Genomic DNA, 17,341 nt, shown 5'->3' on the forward strand with positions numbered 1-17,341 from the left:
CAGTAAGACCGGTGCTCACAGATTATTAGAGATGGGTTGATCGGGATATCAGAATTAGCCAGTAAGGGCTAGAGCTAAAGGGCCAAGCAGTGTTTAAATGAATACAATTTGTGTGTTCTTATTTCGGGGCATAAGCTAGCAGGCAGCCCGGGGTGCTTGGGGACGCAGCCCCGCCGCTCCTATTACTACAATTAGCCATATGTCGTTGTATCAGACTTCTTTACTTTTGAGGGCTGGGATTAAAGGCGTGTGCCACCACCGTCCGGCTTACTTTTGAGGTCTTATAGCATAAAAACTTTTAAGTGTTGAATTTAGTACCTAAGTTTCACAGAAACCTGCTGATAGGTGTCTAACTGATCATTTAGCTTGTCTAGTTGTGAAATAACACACTTTTGAACTCCATCTTTGTTTACAATATGTTGTTAGGTGATTGCCTGCCTGAACAGGGAACCATTGGCTGAGATACAGGCAGCTGTTTTTATCGCTCTTACAATATACATTTTAATTTAATTTTTAAAATTTATGTGTATAGGTGTTTTGCCTGCATGTATGTGTGTTCACCACAGTTGTGCCTGGTGCTTGAGGAGGTTAGAGAGGATGTTGGGTTTCCTGCGACTGAAGTTTTACATGGTTATGAGCTACTATATGGGTTCTGGGAATGAAACTCGGGTCCTATGAAAGAACAGTCAGTACTCTTAACTACTGAACTATCTCTCCAGTCCAATTATTGTGTTTTGGTTTTGTTTTGTTTTATTTTTGGACCATGAGGATGTTCAAATTTAACAGACCTGTCCATCTGAGGCTTAACATTTACTTCCCATTTAAAAACGAATGAGTGGATTCTTAAGTACTGTAATCTCAGGAGTGGTGGGTATAAATGGTGCTGGCAGTTAACTGTCACCGGACAATGAAAATCACTGCAATTTCTTTGCCTGCCTGCCTCCCTCCCTCCTTCCCTCCCTCCCTTACTTACTCCCTCCCTCCCTCCCTCCCTCCCTCCCTCCCTCCCTTCCTTCCTTTCTTAATTTCTTTCATTCTTTTTTGTTTGTTTTTTTGTTTTCAAACAGGGTTTCTCTCTAGTTGGCCATCCTGGAACTCACTCTGTAGACCAGGCTTCAAACTCACAGAGATCCGCCTGCCTCTGTGTCCTGAGTTCTGGGGTTAAAGGTGTGTGCCATCACCACCACCTGACTTACTGAAGAAGAGCACTAGAAAATGCTCTGGTCTATTGCTAGCATTCATGATCAGGGGATTGTCACATTTCAGACAGGCTAGTGAAAATAAAGATGTCATTTTCTTTTATCATTCACAGTGTCCCTGGATCTATCTGTCCATGTATGAGTGTGTGAGGGTGCAAGTGTGTATGTGGAAGTCAGAGGATTGCTTTCAGGGGTCAGTTCTCTCTTTCCCGGAACTGCCATCAAGATCAGCTTTCACATAAGCACTTTACCACTGAACTCCTTCATCAGCCTAATCAACCTAATGCCCCTGAGTGCTACCCACAGAGCCCATGGAGGTTTCTCACTTCACCTAGCTTCCCTCCAGTGCCCTTCCTCCTTTGAAGGTAGCTATGTCTTATTTTTAATTTACCTTCCTGAAAACAAATATACTTAATGTCTGTTGATATTTGCTCTTCCCCATACACAGATGGTCTCCTGCTTTGATCAGCTAATGTCTGCTGAGAAATCCTGTGTGGTCAGTACCCAGAGGCCCTCCTCATTCCTTTGCATAATTGCACAGGCCACCAAGGTGTGGACATACCAAACTGAGGTCTTCTTTTCCTCTGTTGGTGGATTTTTTTTGACCAATTACTACTAGTATTTTGCAGTGACCAAACTTGAATTTACAACGTCTTGTGACTTTGGCCTATTTATTTGTGGGAAAGACCCTAGAAGTGGACTTCAGGGTCGAAGGGTAAATGTTTCTATTTTTAGGGGAAAAAAAGCCAACTTGTATCAATGAACAGTTCTATGAGTTATAACTAGGTTGATTTTTTTTTTAAAGATTTTTATTTCAAATTTTGTGTATATAGGGAGAGGTATGTGCACGTGTGTGCATACAGGTTGCCGCCAAATCCAGAAAAGACATTGTCACATCTGGAGTTTAAGTTACAAGTAGTTGTGAGCTGCCTGACATTTGTGCTGGGAACTCTGGTCCTCTGCAAGAGCCCCAAATATTCCTAACAGCGGAGCCCTCTTTCCAGCCCCTTGAATTTTAATAATGTTATTGTCTGTCCTGGAATGGAGGTTTGCAAGTGCAAATCTGAGGCAGCCGTTGCCCTCTTTCCCTCTTTGTGGCACTCCTGCACAGTCGGGTCATTGACTATAATTATTACTTTGAATTGTTTTTCTCATCTGGCCTTTGTTTTCCATTGTTGTTGTGGGTATTGAGCCATTCACTATCTCAGTTCTCTTGTTCAAGTTCCTGATATAGGACGCTGCTTGTGTCCTCCTCAGGGTAAAGTTCACACGTTGCCAGACTAACATTTATAAACTCAGGTTAGTAGAACTCTTTTCTGCTCATAGCTACAGACTAAAGGCCTGTGTACACTTGGCACAAATGTGCCCTCCCTGCCTCTCAAGCTTTTTGTACACATTTGTCCCTCAATCTTGCCTGCTTTTGGGTGGTGGGGGGGTGTTTGATACAGGGTTTCTCTGTGGCTTTGGAGCCTGTCCTGGAACTACCTCTTCTAGACCAGGCTGGCCTCAAAGTGACAGAGATCTGCCTGCCTCTACTGGGATTAAAGACATGCGCCACCACCGCCTGGTTAACCTTGCCTGCTATATCCCATTCACTGTTCTTTCCCGTTTGTACTTCTGCTGTTGAGATATTGGTCACCCTTGCTGAAAGATAAAATCATTGTTTGAAAGCCTTCTTTTTGATCATTGTGTCCATCATTATGGCCAGACAAGACTTGTTTCCCTTCTAAACTTGTGTCTCCATTGTTATCTATGTCTTTATTAGTAGGATGATAAATTATATACATACATACATACATATATATATATATATATATACCTGTGCTTTGAAATTGTATTTTTTTCTGTTTATGTATTTTCCTGTTTACATAGGGCAGGGATCAACATCTCTGCTGATAGGGTAAGCTTTAAATTAGAGTGTTCAGTAATGTCACTAATCCTAATGTTAGTTTAAAAGCACACACACATATATATATAGGACTCAAGTCATCTTCTGGCAATGTTTTCATACCTGTGAATGAACTAAATGAAATGTATAAAAATTTAAAACTAACATGTTTAAGTGCGGTCGTTCCCCATCTATCTTTGCCTGACCCCCACCACATAGAATTTTATTTTAAGTGTATGAGTGTTTTTTTCTGTATGTATGCTTGGTACCCAAGGATGCTGGAAGAGGGCACAGAATGCCTTGGAACTAGAGTTAAGGATGGTTGTGAGAGCCATGTGGGTGCTGAGACCTAATCTCAGGTCCTATAGATGAGTAGCCAGTGCTCTTAACTGCTGAGCCATCTCTCTAGTCCCCTTTCCCTTTAAATGACTTTGTTTAGGTGTTATATGTCTTAAAATACACTTGTTTAAATTTACAAATAATTTAGCTCTAGGAAGGTTAGAGTTATGCATACATATCCAGTTCAGAATGTTTCTACAGCCTATAAGATTTCCTGTGCTTATTTGTAGTCATTCCCACCCTGCTCTAGGCAACCACTAATCTATTTCTGTCTAGGGATGCTTCTTCTGGGCATTTCATACAATACAAAAATTACTTGTGTGATGTGTGGTGTTTTGTACCTAGCACCCACTTGATTGATATATTTTTAGGGTTCATCTGTGTTGTATCAGTACTTTATTTTAAAAAAAAAAAAAAGTTTACGTGTGGGTATTTTGCTTGTATTTATGTGTGTGTACCACATATATTACATTGTCCCTGGAGGCCAGAACGGGACATTGGATCACTTGGAACTGGAATTACAGGTAGTTGTGAGCTGCTCTGTGGATGCCAAGAACCAAACCTGAGTCTTCTTGCTAGAGCAGCAGGTGCTGTTAACCACTGAGCCATTTCTCCAGCCCCTAGTACTTCATGTTTTTACATTATTAGTAATATTTAATAGTAGAGCTGCCTTGTATTTTGCTTATTATTTACTTGTTGATCAATGGTCATTTGAATTGTTAGACTTTTTGGCTTTATAAATAATGTGCCACAGACATTGGCATAAACATTTTTGTGTTTTTTTTTTTTTTAAATTGGGGCTAGATAACTTACTGGAATTGATGAACCACATGCTAAATTTGCTTTAACTAACTTAAGTTCTGTAGATATTTGCTGACTTGGAAAGAGATATAAATACTTCTTATGATATCCCTGGGACTTGAGGAGTTGATTTTGGTTGTTCAGGGAGCAGACTTTATTCTCCTTTGGACACATATTTGTTTCTCCTCTCAGAGCCATTGACTTAAAACCTTGAAATGGCCTAAAGAAGTATAGATAAGCTTGACTAATATCTGTAGTAAACCTTTATTAGGAATTTAATTAAAAATTAGATGTGCTGGGGATAATATGTAGCATTCTACCATTGAACCACAGTGTCAGTCCTGATTTTGCATGTGTTTCTTATCAAATCGTAGTTTGAATAGAAGTTCCTTTCACTTTGTATTTAAAAGAGATAATCAAAATTTTAAGTGAGTTTTGTGAGCCTTAAATTTCAGTACTGAAATTATGTAGCTTTGCATAAAATTGTAAATGTTATGTACAAAAAGAATGCTGATTTTTGAATATACAGGTTATATTTACAACATACCAGTTTCTTTTCTGGTGTGCTTACATGGATTTACAAAAAGGGTGAAAATTAGAAATAACTTATTAATGAAGATTCAAACAGAAGCTTTCTGTAGGTTTCAATGTACCAGTGAAAGTCAAGGTTGTACAATTACTAGCTCTTTCTGACCTCACTTGGCAGCAACAAGTAGAGTTGTCATCACACCTTCACCATGAAGCTTTTCAGCTGTCTTTTGCATGGTTCTTTTGGGAGCACCTGCTGTAATATTGAATTTAGAGGAACTCTTGGAAACAGACTCTTTGAGGAAGTGGAATAAGAGGCCCCACCTTCCTAAGGAAACAACTTGTGACGGGATAGAAAATAGATTGCAGAATTTCAAGTCTTAAGTTGAAATCCTTACCACTCTGTAATACTGAGTTTGGACAAAATATGTAATGTCTCTGAGCCTGTCTCTTTGTTTTCAAGGTGGAGATAGTGCCATGCAGAGAATAGTTATTTAAGGATTAAGTTAGCTGAATCAGCTTCTGTCAGAGCCAGTATGGTGATGCACAGCTGCAAACCCTGCTGCTCAGGAGGCTCTTGAGTATAGGGCAACACAGCAAGACCCTGCCTCTGAAACAAAACAAAAAGTGCTGCTTGGGTCAGTCTAGTGTAATGCCCTATAGTGAATATTAGTTCATTTCCTTCTGTGGTTGATAAGTGGACATGGGACAGTTCTACATGTTGGAATGGTATATCAAAAGCAGGCTATAGAAAATCACTGGGATTAATTAATTAATTTAACAAAATGTGTGTGTCTGTACTAGAGAGAGTTCCTGGAGCAGCAGTGTGGAAAATGACTAGAAGGGCAAGGTTGGTGACAGTGAGAGTAGTGAAGACCTTTTAATGGTGCTGACCCAGATGGAGATAATGTCCAGTCTCTAGTAGTCCTGGATATAAAGATACTGACTGGATTTAAGAAACAATGGCAAAGTTAAAATTAATAAAAATGATTTTTTTTTTTTTTTTTGGTTTGGATAAGAGCAAGAGGAATCAAAGCCATTTCTCTTACCAAGGTGGGAAATAAAGGCTATTTGTTTGAAAGTGGAGAGATGAGTCATGAGGCTAGACTTGGCTTGTAAAAGAAACCCTTCCTTCTCAGGGTCCGGGGAGAAAATGAAGGGTGTGATGTGTACGTACTTTAAGGAGAAACTGGTGCTCTCCCAGTTTTGAGCTAACGAAAAGTCAGGTAGAAGAAGACCCATCAGAAAGAAGGAAGGAAAGGCTCTTAGGAAGTTTCAGATAGGACTTTTACAGTGAAGTTGCCTGCATTTTTGTTTGTCCTGAGACTGGGATACTAAGTATAATGGTGACCAACTATTTGGCAGAGGAGTTTCAAGGTAGGCCCCTTTTAAGCTGTGTCTGAGTTATTGCTGGTTGCTTTGAGCCAAATAAACAGAGAACTGTTGTAGTGATATTTTATGTTTTAACAAAAAGCTTCCTTGAATATCAGAGTGCAGAGCTAAGCCACTAGAGACCAGGGAGTAGTCGCACACACCTTTAATCCCAGGACACTGGAGATAGAGGCGGAGAGATCTGGACTACACAAGATTGAATCTGTCTACAAAAGAAGCAGAGCTCACACAAAGGTGATCCCAGAATTTGGGGTCACACGCCTTTAATCCCATCACTAAGGAGGTGGAGACAGGAGAGATATGGCTGGGCGGAGAGAGGAATATAAGGGGAAGGAAATAGTCTTAAGGTTTGGAGAGCATAGCATTCTAAAGTCACACAGAGGACAGGATGGCGCCTCTGTTTGTCTGAGCATTGGTAGAGGTGAGAACTCTCTAGTGACTTGGCTGCTTTGTTATTCTGATCTTCAGCTTGATTCCCAATATCTGCTACTGGGTTTTTCTTATTGTGCTACAAGCTGTCAATAAAAAGTAGAGTGCAGATGTTTGAAAATTTTGTAGTTTTTTCAAAAAAAATAGAGGCCAAAGGAAAATGTGATATTAAAAGTAAGCTAAGAACTTCACATGGCACAGTAGGAAAAATACTTTGCAAGCATAAGAATTAGCTAGATACCTACTACCCATCACAGACTCAAGGGTGGAAAGGAGTGAATTTGGTTGGCTTTCCCTTGAGAAGAATACTAACAGGGGAACCCTGCTTCCACAAGGACACTTTAGAATTTCCCCAGGACTCACCTCACCGTTACTCCAAGGCCAATGTGACTTTTATCTTGAAGGCCCCAGTCTGCTGCTTGAGCTGACAGACTTTGACTGCATGGTGTGGGCTTTTCAGACATGGAAAATGCCCTGGAGTATGAGATCATAGAGAACTCACCTAGACCTCAAAGTAAAGCTTGGAAGGCCAGGCAGCCAATGACAGAATGAGAAGACCCTTCAGTTAGCTCCTGCAATGCATAAAACTTGCAGGTGAGATCTAACCTGCTGAAGATGCCAGGCACCTGGAACATTTCAAGGAAACCTGTAGGCTGCAGTCAGATAAAAACCAGACTAACAGGTCAGGTGGCCTGCAATAGGAAGGTCATCCAGACACAGCTACTTAAACCCTTTGACACAGGACACCCCTAGATACTGCACGTGGCTCAGATTTGCTTCCTCTTGTCTTATCCTTTTCTATGTCTCCATTTCTTGCCTAGAGTGTTCTGTGCCATTGTATCCTAGAATTGTATGACTTGGTTTTGATTTTTAGGTTTTCAGGGATTCACAGTTGCATTTGTCTTGAGGGTCAGAGGAGTCTTTGAACTTGGACTTTGAATAGTGTTGGAGCTGTGAAGGCTTTTGGATAATCTTGGAGAAGGACTGAATGCATTTTGCTTTATGAGATGAGTTTGAGTGTTTTGCGTGCCAGAGATGGACTGTCTAACTGTTCTAATTTAGGGAGATAGTTTTGGGTGTCAGGTTGATAAGGAGTAGTCAGTCATGTGATGGCTAATCTTGATTGTCAGCTTAATTGGGTTGAGAAGTACCTGACACATTAGTAAAATACACTTCTGTATCTTTGAGGGTTTTTCCAGGAGGATTATGCAAGGGGAGACGACCACTCCTGAAGGTGATCAACATTCAGCCACATTTACCTGCCGTGATGCCTGATGGATCTCTGAAACTGACTAGCACGAATTCTTTTTCCTTTAAATTATGTCAGGTATTTTGTCATAGGAATGAAATAAGTAACTAATTCATTAGCTATCCCATAGCTTATTTGTGAATTCTGCTTGTCCTCCCCAAAGTCTGTTTTACACATGCAGGAGTTTCTCTAGGTCTGAATAATTTTACTGTACATTTCATAAGTATGTGCCACACTGTAAGGAAAAGTGAAGACTGGAAGCTGTTGTAATTCACAGGTTTCATGTGCCAGTGGCCACAACTGGTTCTGCCATCTGTCTCTGTCCTTAGTTGGTGATCTTTTATGCCTTTGTTGCCTGTCAGGAATATGTGACCTGTGCATCGTCCAGGAATTAGAAGGAGCCTGTATGGCTGGGGCTCCTAGAGAACACTGAAGTAGTCAGGGGACCCTTAGCTGCCTTAGTTGGCATCAGTTCCCTCATTGGCAACTTAATCTTCAGGCTACTTGGACCACACTCCCAAATTGTGAAGTAGTGGATCCACAAATGCTGTGTTCTCTAGAGCTTGGGGAACTTTTGTCACTGTGACTCGATTTTCTAAGTAGTCTTGTTAAGATTTTGTTGAAATTAACTGAGTTTTGGAACATTTTCTAGCCTTCTGGTTGTGGGCTAAGTTAAGGAACTTTTTACTTCTTAGTTAAAACTACCTGCGTTCTGTCTTAGAAAATCTGCTGAAATTTTCAGGGTCTTTTTTTTTTATATATAGCTTAGTTATAAGATGGAGGATGTGTAACTGGTAAAATAGTATATTTCTGAAAAATCAGCAGTGACAATAACCAGTCATTTATGGATACCAATATTCTGCTTTACTGTTCTAGTTTTACAGTCAGTTCATCTCCCCAGCGTTGGGTGCTGTGAAAGCAAATTAAGCACACACACTTGTGTATTTGCACACACGTGACCTAGACTGGCAAACTGAAGCCTCATCTTCTCCAGGCTATTGGAGCGGTTGGTGGACAACCCTAACTTGCTGAGATGTCCTGTGTGGAGGGACTGCTCAGAGATAGTGAATATAGGATCGGCTTTAGCTACAAGCTGCCTGCCCTGCGTGTCCTGGTCCCTGCAAGTTTGGAGACCCAGTGAAGCAGTGACAGAGTTTGCTCCTTGGTTGACCTTGACTTTTATGGCCTGAATCACAAATACCTTCTTAGCCCAGTTGACTTTCTGCTTTTTATTTCACAAATGCCTATAACTTATGAAAACTGTTCTGCCTACACTGTGGACTGTACCAGCTTGCAATCTGCCCTTCAGACATTTCTGCAGTGTGCTTTTGTTTAACAGTTCCATTCATACTTAGGTTTGGATTCCTCTGTCATATTAGTTACAACATGCTGGTGTGAGGCTCTCTGGAGGATATATAAAATGTAAGATAAGTTTGTTCTTTAAAGTTGCCCATTTATGTATGTACTGACTTGGAAATCCTTGAGAACCTCTGATTATTTTTGAGTTTTAGATACTCAGTATGGTTAACCAGAGAAAAGGGAGCAGGTAGTTAGAAATTAAGGCACAGTATACAAAAAGGGGACAGTAGAAAACACTCCTTCCGATCCCAAGTGGGAACACAAACATCCAGTCCCATAAAAGCCATTGAAATGCTTTAAAGCCAGAGTTTGCATTGGCTGCACAGTCCCAAGAAGCTGCGCTTTAAAATGACACAGCGTTTTTTCTGCTGCTGTTGCTGAATCAGGAAATCTCTCTACAGCACGCCACCAACAAACAGCAAAAATCTGTATTAAACTCTCTCTCCCTTATTTTTAAGCCTTCTCAGGTTTTTAAGTGGATTTAGACCATCACGTCGGGCGCCACTCTGTTGAATTAGGAACAGCGGGGCTGCGTCCCAGGCACCCAGCCGCCCACACGGCTAGCTTAAGCTTATGCCCCAAAATAATTACACGGAAACTGTATTCTTTTAAACACCGCTTGGCCCATTATATCTAGCCTTTTCTCGGCTAACTCTCGCACCTGGACTAGCCCATTTCTAATAATCTGTTTTAGCCCACGAGTTGGCTTACCAGAAATGATCTTAACCTGCTTCTGACTGGAATGGGAGAACTATGGCGACTCACTGACTCAGCTTCTTTCTCCCAGCCCTCTGTTCTGTTTACTCCACCCACCTAAGGGTTGGCCTATCAAGGGGCCTAGGCAGTTTCTTTATTCCTTAACCAATGAAATCAACAGATTGATATATGACACTCCCACATCAGGTATGTATGTGGCAAGCATATTGTTTATGCTGGGACGGAAAATGTGTTGTGTATGCAAGTGTATAGAAGATGTCAGAGGACAGCTTGCAGGACCATGTGGTCCTGGAGATTGACCATTTATTAGGAATAAGAATGACAATTTCAGGCTCTGCTGCTTTGAAAAGGGACAATGGCCTGATCCAAGTGGACAGATGTGTGAGAGTCCAGTTTAGAGAAATGGTGATGATCACTGGAGGAGGAAACAACAGAGAACTAATCGATGTGACGCGTCCTTGACAGCATCAATAGCACTCTGTATCAGAATCCTCCCAAGAGTCCTGAACGGTGGATACGGCTTCACCATGTTCTGAGTTGGGCTAGATTCAGGTGGTAGAGAATAGCTTCCTCCATTGCTGGTAGCACTCAGAAACAAGTGCATTGTTGATTCTAGTTTTGATGAATTTAAGTCCCCATGGGGAATGAGGGAAGAAGTGATGGGGAGGTGTGTGTAAAGTTGATGCTTGTAGGTGGCAGCACCAGCCCAAATGCTGATTATTATCAAGTGGGGTGTTACTGTGATTCCGCCAAGGTGAATAAAAGGAAGATTGAAACTATGTAGGAAACATTTGCTGAGTTGTTGCTTTCTTTATATTTAAAGGAGTCTTATATTGCATTGGTTATAATTCACATTTGAACATGTTTGGATGTATGAAATAAAATACTTTTAGGGTAGAAATGATGGTTTGGTTTCATAAAATATTTAGTGCTATAGCTCACATTATAAATGTTAGAAATAATTGAAGTTTCAGTAGTCAAAACTTAATCCATATGCACTACCTGGAAGGCCTTAAACGGGCCTTGTATTGTGTGGAGCTTCATGATGTTGATCAGGAGATACGGTATGCTGAATGACTTGAGGTATCTCAGGCTTCGATTTGTAGAATGACAGCCTGTGCTGTATTTCGTGAAGCCATTAAAAGAGCTCAATGTTTTTTAACATTTGCACTTAGAAGTACTTTTTGAAACCTCTACATTTTAATGTTGTGTGCATAAACAATTCTAAAGTATGTGTGCATTGTAAAGTACCAATTAAATACAGTGTGGTATTCTATAAGGTCCTTGAGCCTTACAGATTGTTTTTGAAATAGTGTCATACATGTAGAAATAATAACCATATTATTGCAATATTACCATATTAATAATACCACAGCCATTTGGTAAGCATCTACTATCAGGATTCCTGAATCCAAGGTACACTGTATGTTTTGATAATTCTTCCCAAATTCCCTTGCTAAAAGAAAGCCCTGTGTTCATCTTCACTTTTTTCAATGTTAGCTTTTCTGCCAAGTGCTGAGTGAAGAATTCCTAAAACTTAAAGGCAATTAGTGAGGCTCTGCTACTTTTCCTACTAGTTAGCTAACTCTTCCTGTTTTTTCTGGGAATTCCCAAGCATGTTCTCTGCCATGTCTTCCTTAGAGTTTGTCTGTTGTAAAGGTCCAGTGCTGTGTTTCAGCCTCAGATGACTTTAGAGGATAAAGAATGACAGCAGTCTCTCTTTTCTTCTTTTTCTCAACTTTTTTCAATGATTTTGGATGAAATGTCTAAGCATATTTTACATTCAGACCTATTATTTGGACACCCACAGATTGTTGGATTGGGTTGCCCTGTTACCTACCCCAGAAAGTTAGAATTGATCAGTTTTTCTTTATTTTCTTTTCAGGTTTGCCTGCAATGAGATTTTACTCTCTACACTTAAAGAACATTCTTTCTGAGCTGCTGTGAATAAATTTGGAATGATACTGTCTATTTTCAACTAATGGAGAATTAGCTGTGTCTTTACAAAGGTTGCTGTACTGGACAACTTCAGAACATCCCTCATAATGTCATCAAACAGGAGTCAGAATCCCCATGGACTGAAGCAGATCGGACTTGACCAGATCTGGGATGACCTCAGAGCTGGGATTCAGCAAGTGTACACCAGACAAAGCATGGCGAAGTCCAGATACATGGAGCTCTACACGTATCCTCTTGCTTGAGCTGTGGTTGGTGTGTCTAGAGTCGTGACTGTGTAGTGGTATGTTCTTTTAATTATTAGAAATGTTATGTCATATTTCTTATCTGCAATAAAATCAAAAATTTGTTTTTTTACCTTTCTGTTTTCAGCAGAGGTAATTTGATTAGTTAAGGTGGTGCTGACTAGTGCCTGCAGATGTTTACATTTGAAACTTACCTGTCGTCGCCCCCCCCCCCACGCCCCTGCTTTTTAGCAGGGACTGTGCACATGTATGTGTTTGTGCACGCAAGTGTTTACAGTGCGCATGTGGAGGTTAGAGGGTAACTTGTAAGAGTCAATTCTCTCCGGCCAGCACAGTCTGGGGCTGGGGATTGAACTTAGGACTTTAGGCTTGGCAGCAAACACTTCTCCCTGCTGAGCCTCTTGCCAACCTTATAGCCTCCCTTTATATCAGCAGGTTCTACATTGATAGATTCAACAATTACCAAATGAAAACTATTTGAAAAAAAGGCTCTTTATTAAACATGTAGTCCTTGTTTTATCATCATTCTCTGAGCAGTATAACAACTGTTGTATAGGCATTTTGTATTGTATTTTATTAGGCATTTTAAGTAATCCAGAGGTGATTTAAAGTATGAGGATGCAGATGAATTGTATGCAAATATATTGTCATTATTTATAATCTAATAATTTAGATCCCCCCCCCCCTTGGGGAGATCCTCTTGTATTAGTTGCTTTTCATTTTTTCTGTTGCCATGATGAGATGCCATGGCCAAAGCAACTTATAAAAAACATTTAGTAGGAACTTTCTTAGAGCTCCAGAGGGTGAGTTCATGACCATCATGTTGGGGAACATAGCAGCAGGCAGAGAAGCATGGTGCTGAGGCAGTGACTGAGGGCTCACATTTTAACCACCAGTTGGAGGCAGAATGGGTTGTGGGGAAGCAAGGTATGAGCTTTTGAATCCTCAAAGCCCATTCCCAATGACTCACCTCCAACAGGGCCACACCTCCTAGTCCTTCAGAAACAGTTTCATCAACTATTGAACAAACATTGAAATATGAGCCCACGAGAGCCACACCTGTAAACACTGAGAAGTAACTTTAGTTTTAAAATTCAGGTCCTTAGCAATAATAACCATATTCTAGATGTTCAATAGACTGACTAGATTATAGAAAGTTTTGTGGGCAGTATTGACCTAAGTGGTTTAAATCATTGTGACTGCCTTCATTTCACAGGAGAATATGGTAGTTGTATCAGATAATCTGGTCCAGAAAGTCCTAAAATATTTTCTATTTGCTCTTTACCAGGTAAAAACTGCTTACCAATTTTTAAAGGGCTCACATACAACAAAAGCTTGATGATTATGGTTTTGTCTTACAAATGCGGTACTAAGAGTACAGTATCTACTTTTCTGGCTGTTCTCACAGAACAGTTTAGGGGAAGAAGGATTTAAATGTGTTTATAGTTCACAGGCACTGTTCATCACAGCCAGAGAGACACATTCCTTATGGTAGCAGGAATGTGCAGCTGCTAAAGGCAGTGCCCACAGCAAACAGGCAATGAGTTCTTGTGTTCTTCTTGCTCCTCTCTCCCTGTAGTCCAGAGATGCTGTGCTGCCATGGCTGGTACAGCTCACATCCCAGGTTAATCCTCTTTCTGAATTCCCTCACACACACCCAGAGGTATTCCTTATAGGCGATCCTGAGCCCCCAGCAACTCCACAATTGAGATAACATCACAAAAAACTTTTCATTTGTCTTTGGTCCATAATGTGTATGAAGGACTATGCTGTCTCTTGCAAAGGTTATGAGATTATAAAAGGCATAGTTCCTACTGTTACAGCACTCAGACCCAGTTATATTTGTATTTTTATAAAGATTTATTTTTATTTACTGTGAGTGTCTTACCTGCATGTATGTCATGTATACCACACCCATCCCTGGTGCCTGAGGGGACCCAAAGAGCACATCGGGTCTCCTGGAACTGGAGTTATGGATGATTGAGAGCTGAACCCTGAGCCTCTGCAAGAGCCACCAGTGTTCTATACAACTAAGCCATCTTTCCAGCTTTTAACTTGTAGTTAGTCAGTCTGTCTGTCTGTCTCTGTGTGTGTGTCTGTCTGTCTGTGTCTCTCCCCCCCCCCCTTTTCTTGGTTTTTCAATACAGGGTTTCTCTGTAACTTTGGAGCCTGTCCTGTCCTGGAACTAGCCCTTGTAGACCAGGCTGGCCTCAAACTCACCTGCCTCTGCCTTCCAAGTGCTGGGATTAAAGGCATGTGCCATCACTGCCTGGCTACTTTGTAGTTTCTTGATTCTATACAGATATAAAATTGAAATTAGAACTCACCAGCCAGACTTGGTGACTCAGGTCTGTAATCCCACCAGGATGATAGAGCCAGGATAGTCAGGAGTTCAAGGCCATCCTCAACATAGCAAGTTCAAGGCCAGCTTCAGCTACTTGAGCCCTTCTAAAAATGAATGAGTGAATGAATGAATGAATGAAGCTCAGCTAACTGAGCAGATTGGTACTGATTCCAGGACTTTAAAGTTGCTCATTTAATGGAGATGTAAGTTTAAAACTTTAGTAATATCAGTATTTATCAAAATAGGTTATATAACATTTCAAATATTTTAATTTTAGACTATTAAAACATTAACGTAGATAAATGAAACTATATTTAAACTAAATTGAATGTATATGCATAGTATACATCTGTTTTAAATATATTTTTACTGTAGAACTTTTTAAAAAAATAGCAACTTTTAGGAGCTGGGGGGATAGATGCCCTAACTTAAGAGTACATCATCTCTTGTAGAGAACCTGCGTTCCCAGCACCCATGTTGGTGGCTCTCAACTGCCTGTAACCAGCTTCAGAGACTTGGGCTCTTCTTGTCTTCTCAGACAATCCGACTCACGTACACATACACATAGACAGAGGCATATACATACTTAAAAATAAGTTAAAAAAATAAAAACAATTTTGGGCTGTCAAAGTGGTTTAGTTGGTAAAGGCCCTTGCTACCAAGCCCCACACTGAGTTCAGTCCCTGGATCCTACATGATAGAAGTTAAGAACCAACTGCTGCAAGTTGCCCTCTGGCCTCTACAGGCACACTGGGGCATATGTGCCACCCCACCCCCGAAAATATACATAAAATAATTGGTTAGCATATGGGGCTGCCAGATGTGGTGATGTGTACACCTTTAATCCCAGTACTCAGTAGGCAGAGGCAGGCTGACCTCTCTGAGTTCAAGGCCAGCCTGGCCTACCTACCAATTCCAAGCCAGACAGGGCCATAGGGTGAGACCCTACCTCAAAAAAATAAAATTAAATAAAAGCTTGGAGCTAGAAAGATAGATGGCTTAGTAGTTAAGAGCACTTTCTGCTCTTCTGAAGAACCTGAGTTTAGTTCCCAGCATCCATACTGGGCAGTTCACAGCAGCCTGTATCTCCAGGTCCAGGGGATCCCAATACCTTCCTCTAACCTCCTTGGGCACACACATACAAATAATGTATTTTTATTTATTTGCTTATTTATATTTTGGTTTTTCTTTTTTATAATTTATTGACTTTATTTTATGTGCATTGCTGTGAAGGTGTCAGATCCCCTGGAATTGGAGTTACAGATAGCTGTAAACTGCCATGTGGGTGCTTGGAATTGAACCTGGATCTTCTAGAAGAGCAGCCAGTGCTCTTAACCACTGAGCCATCTCTCCAGCCCCTATTTTTTTGGTTTTTCAAGACAGGGTTTTTGTTTTGTTTTGTTTTGTGTTTGTTTGTTTTTTCTTTTTCTGTATAACGGCCTTGGCTGTCCTGGAACTCGCTCTATTGATGAGAAAATCAAAATCTCGAAAATCACAGAGATCCTACTGTCTCTGTCTCCCGAGTGCTGTGATTAAAGGTGTGTGCCACCACCGCCCCGCAAATAATACAATCTTTAAAAAAAATTTAAAGTAGTATTAGCTTAATTGAAGTATTCATCACTTAAAAAATTAACTCATTTCAGAAGTGTGCAGTGCAGTGTTCAGTATATTTAATGTTTATGATATGTATATATATTTATGTGTTTTATATGTATGTATATGTCCCAGATCCCCTGCAGCTGGTTTTACAGACAGCTATGAGCTGCTATATGAGTGCTAGGAATAGAAACCAGGTCCTTTGGAAGAACAGCTGGTACACTTAACCACTGAGCTAACTCTCCAGTCCTCATAGGGTATTTTCATCACCCCAGAAAGACTCCTTGTTCTCATTAGCAGTTGAATCCACATATACCACCACCACCACCACCACCTCTGGCAGCCACTTCTAGTTTCTATTAATTTGTTTATTCTAGACTTTTCCTGTAAATAATTATACAGTATATGGTTTTGTGTCTGATATCTTTCACTTAGAGTAATGATCAGAACCTTCGTCCTTCAGTGTTAATCAGAGCTTCATTTCCTTCATGACTGTATGGATATTTTACATTGTGCATATCCATCAGTGATCTTTGTTATTCCCATGTGTTTGCTGTTAGGTGCACTGTTATGAACATCATGTACTAGTTGTTGAGTGACCATATGTTCTCTCGTTCTCTTGGGTAGATGCCTGTGAGAGAAATTGCTGAATCATAGATATGTTGTGTACGCTTAAGAAAAATGGAGTCTTTGCCAAATGAGTGGAGAGTATGTCTCACAGGATTTGGCTCGCTAGGTCTGACTTGTAGGCTAAAAGGCAGGTTTCAGTGGTGAGGCAGGAGACCTGGTGGGGTTTCTGTTATGCACAAAAGCAGACCACCATTACTTTGGTGACCAAGGAAATTCCACTGCTTATCCGTGTGTGTGTGTGTGTGTGTGTGTGTGTGTGTGTGTGTGTGTGTCTAATTTTTAAAATATTTCCTTTTTGAGATGGACTCACTATTGCAATACAGACTAACCTTAAATTTGATCCTCCTGCCTCAGTCTGCCAAGTGCTAGGTTGTGATGCCTGGCCCTTGGAAATTTTTTTTTAATTGATTGTTTAATTTGTGTGAGTGTGCATGCATGGTCGGGGGGAAGGGGTTCTTTTCATGGTGTGCAGAAGAAAACCTCCTGGAGGTACTTCTTTCCATCTATCTTTGTGTGGATTTTAAGGTCAAATTCAAGTTGACAAGTTTTTATGTAAACTTCAGCAGCCCAAAATTTCTTTAATATGTAGTTTTTCACAAAATTAGGTCAATTATTTTGTTTTATAGAGCTGTGAGAAAGTAGAAACTTTCTATTCTTAAAGAAGTATTT

The 17,341-nt window shown here is 40.5% G+C and overlaps 1 protein-coding gene across 2 annotated transcripts in view; it reads left to right on the forward strand.

Annotated features, from left to right (window-relative positions):
• Window positions 1-17,341, forward strand: part of Cul1 (cullin 1) — a 69,975-nt gene that overhangs the window by 18,485 nt on the left and 34,149 nt on the right. For both annotated transcript variants that reach the window (XM_005371931.3, XM_005371930.2), the window contains exon 2: window positions 11,787-12,086. In XM_005371931.3, coding sequence (XP_005371988.1) covers window positions 11,947-12,086 — 140 coding nt within the window. In that variant the 5' untranslated portion in view covers window positions 11,787-11,946. The remainder of the gene's footprint in view (window positions 1-11,786; window positions 12,087-17,341) is intronic.

The sequence above is a fragment of the Microtus ochrogaster genome, unplaced genomic scaffold (assembly GCF_000317375.1).
Source record: "Microtus ochrogaster isolate Prairie Vole_2 unplaced genomic scaffold, MicOch1.0 UNK141, whole genome shotgun sequence".
Classification (NCBI taxonomy): Eukaryota; Metazoa; Chordata; class Mammalia; order Rodentia; family Cricetidae; genus Microtus; species Microtus ochrogaster.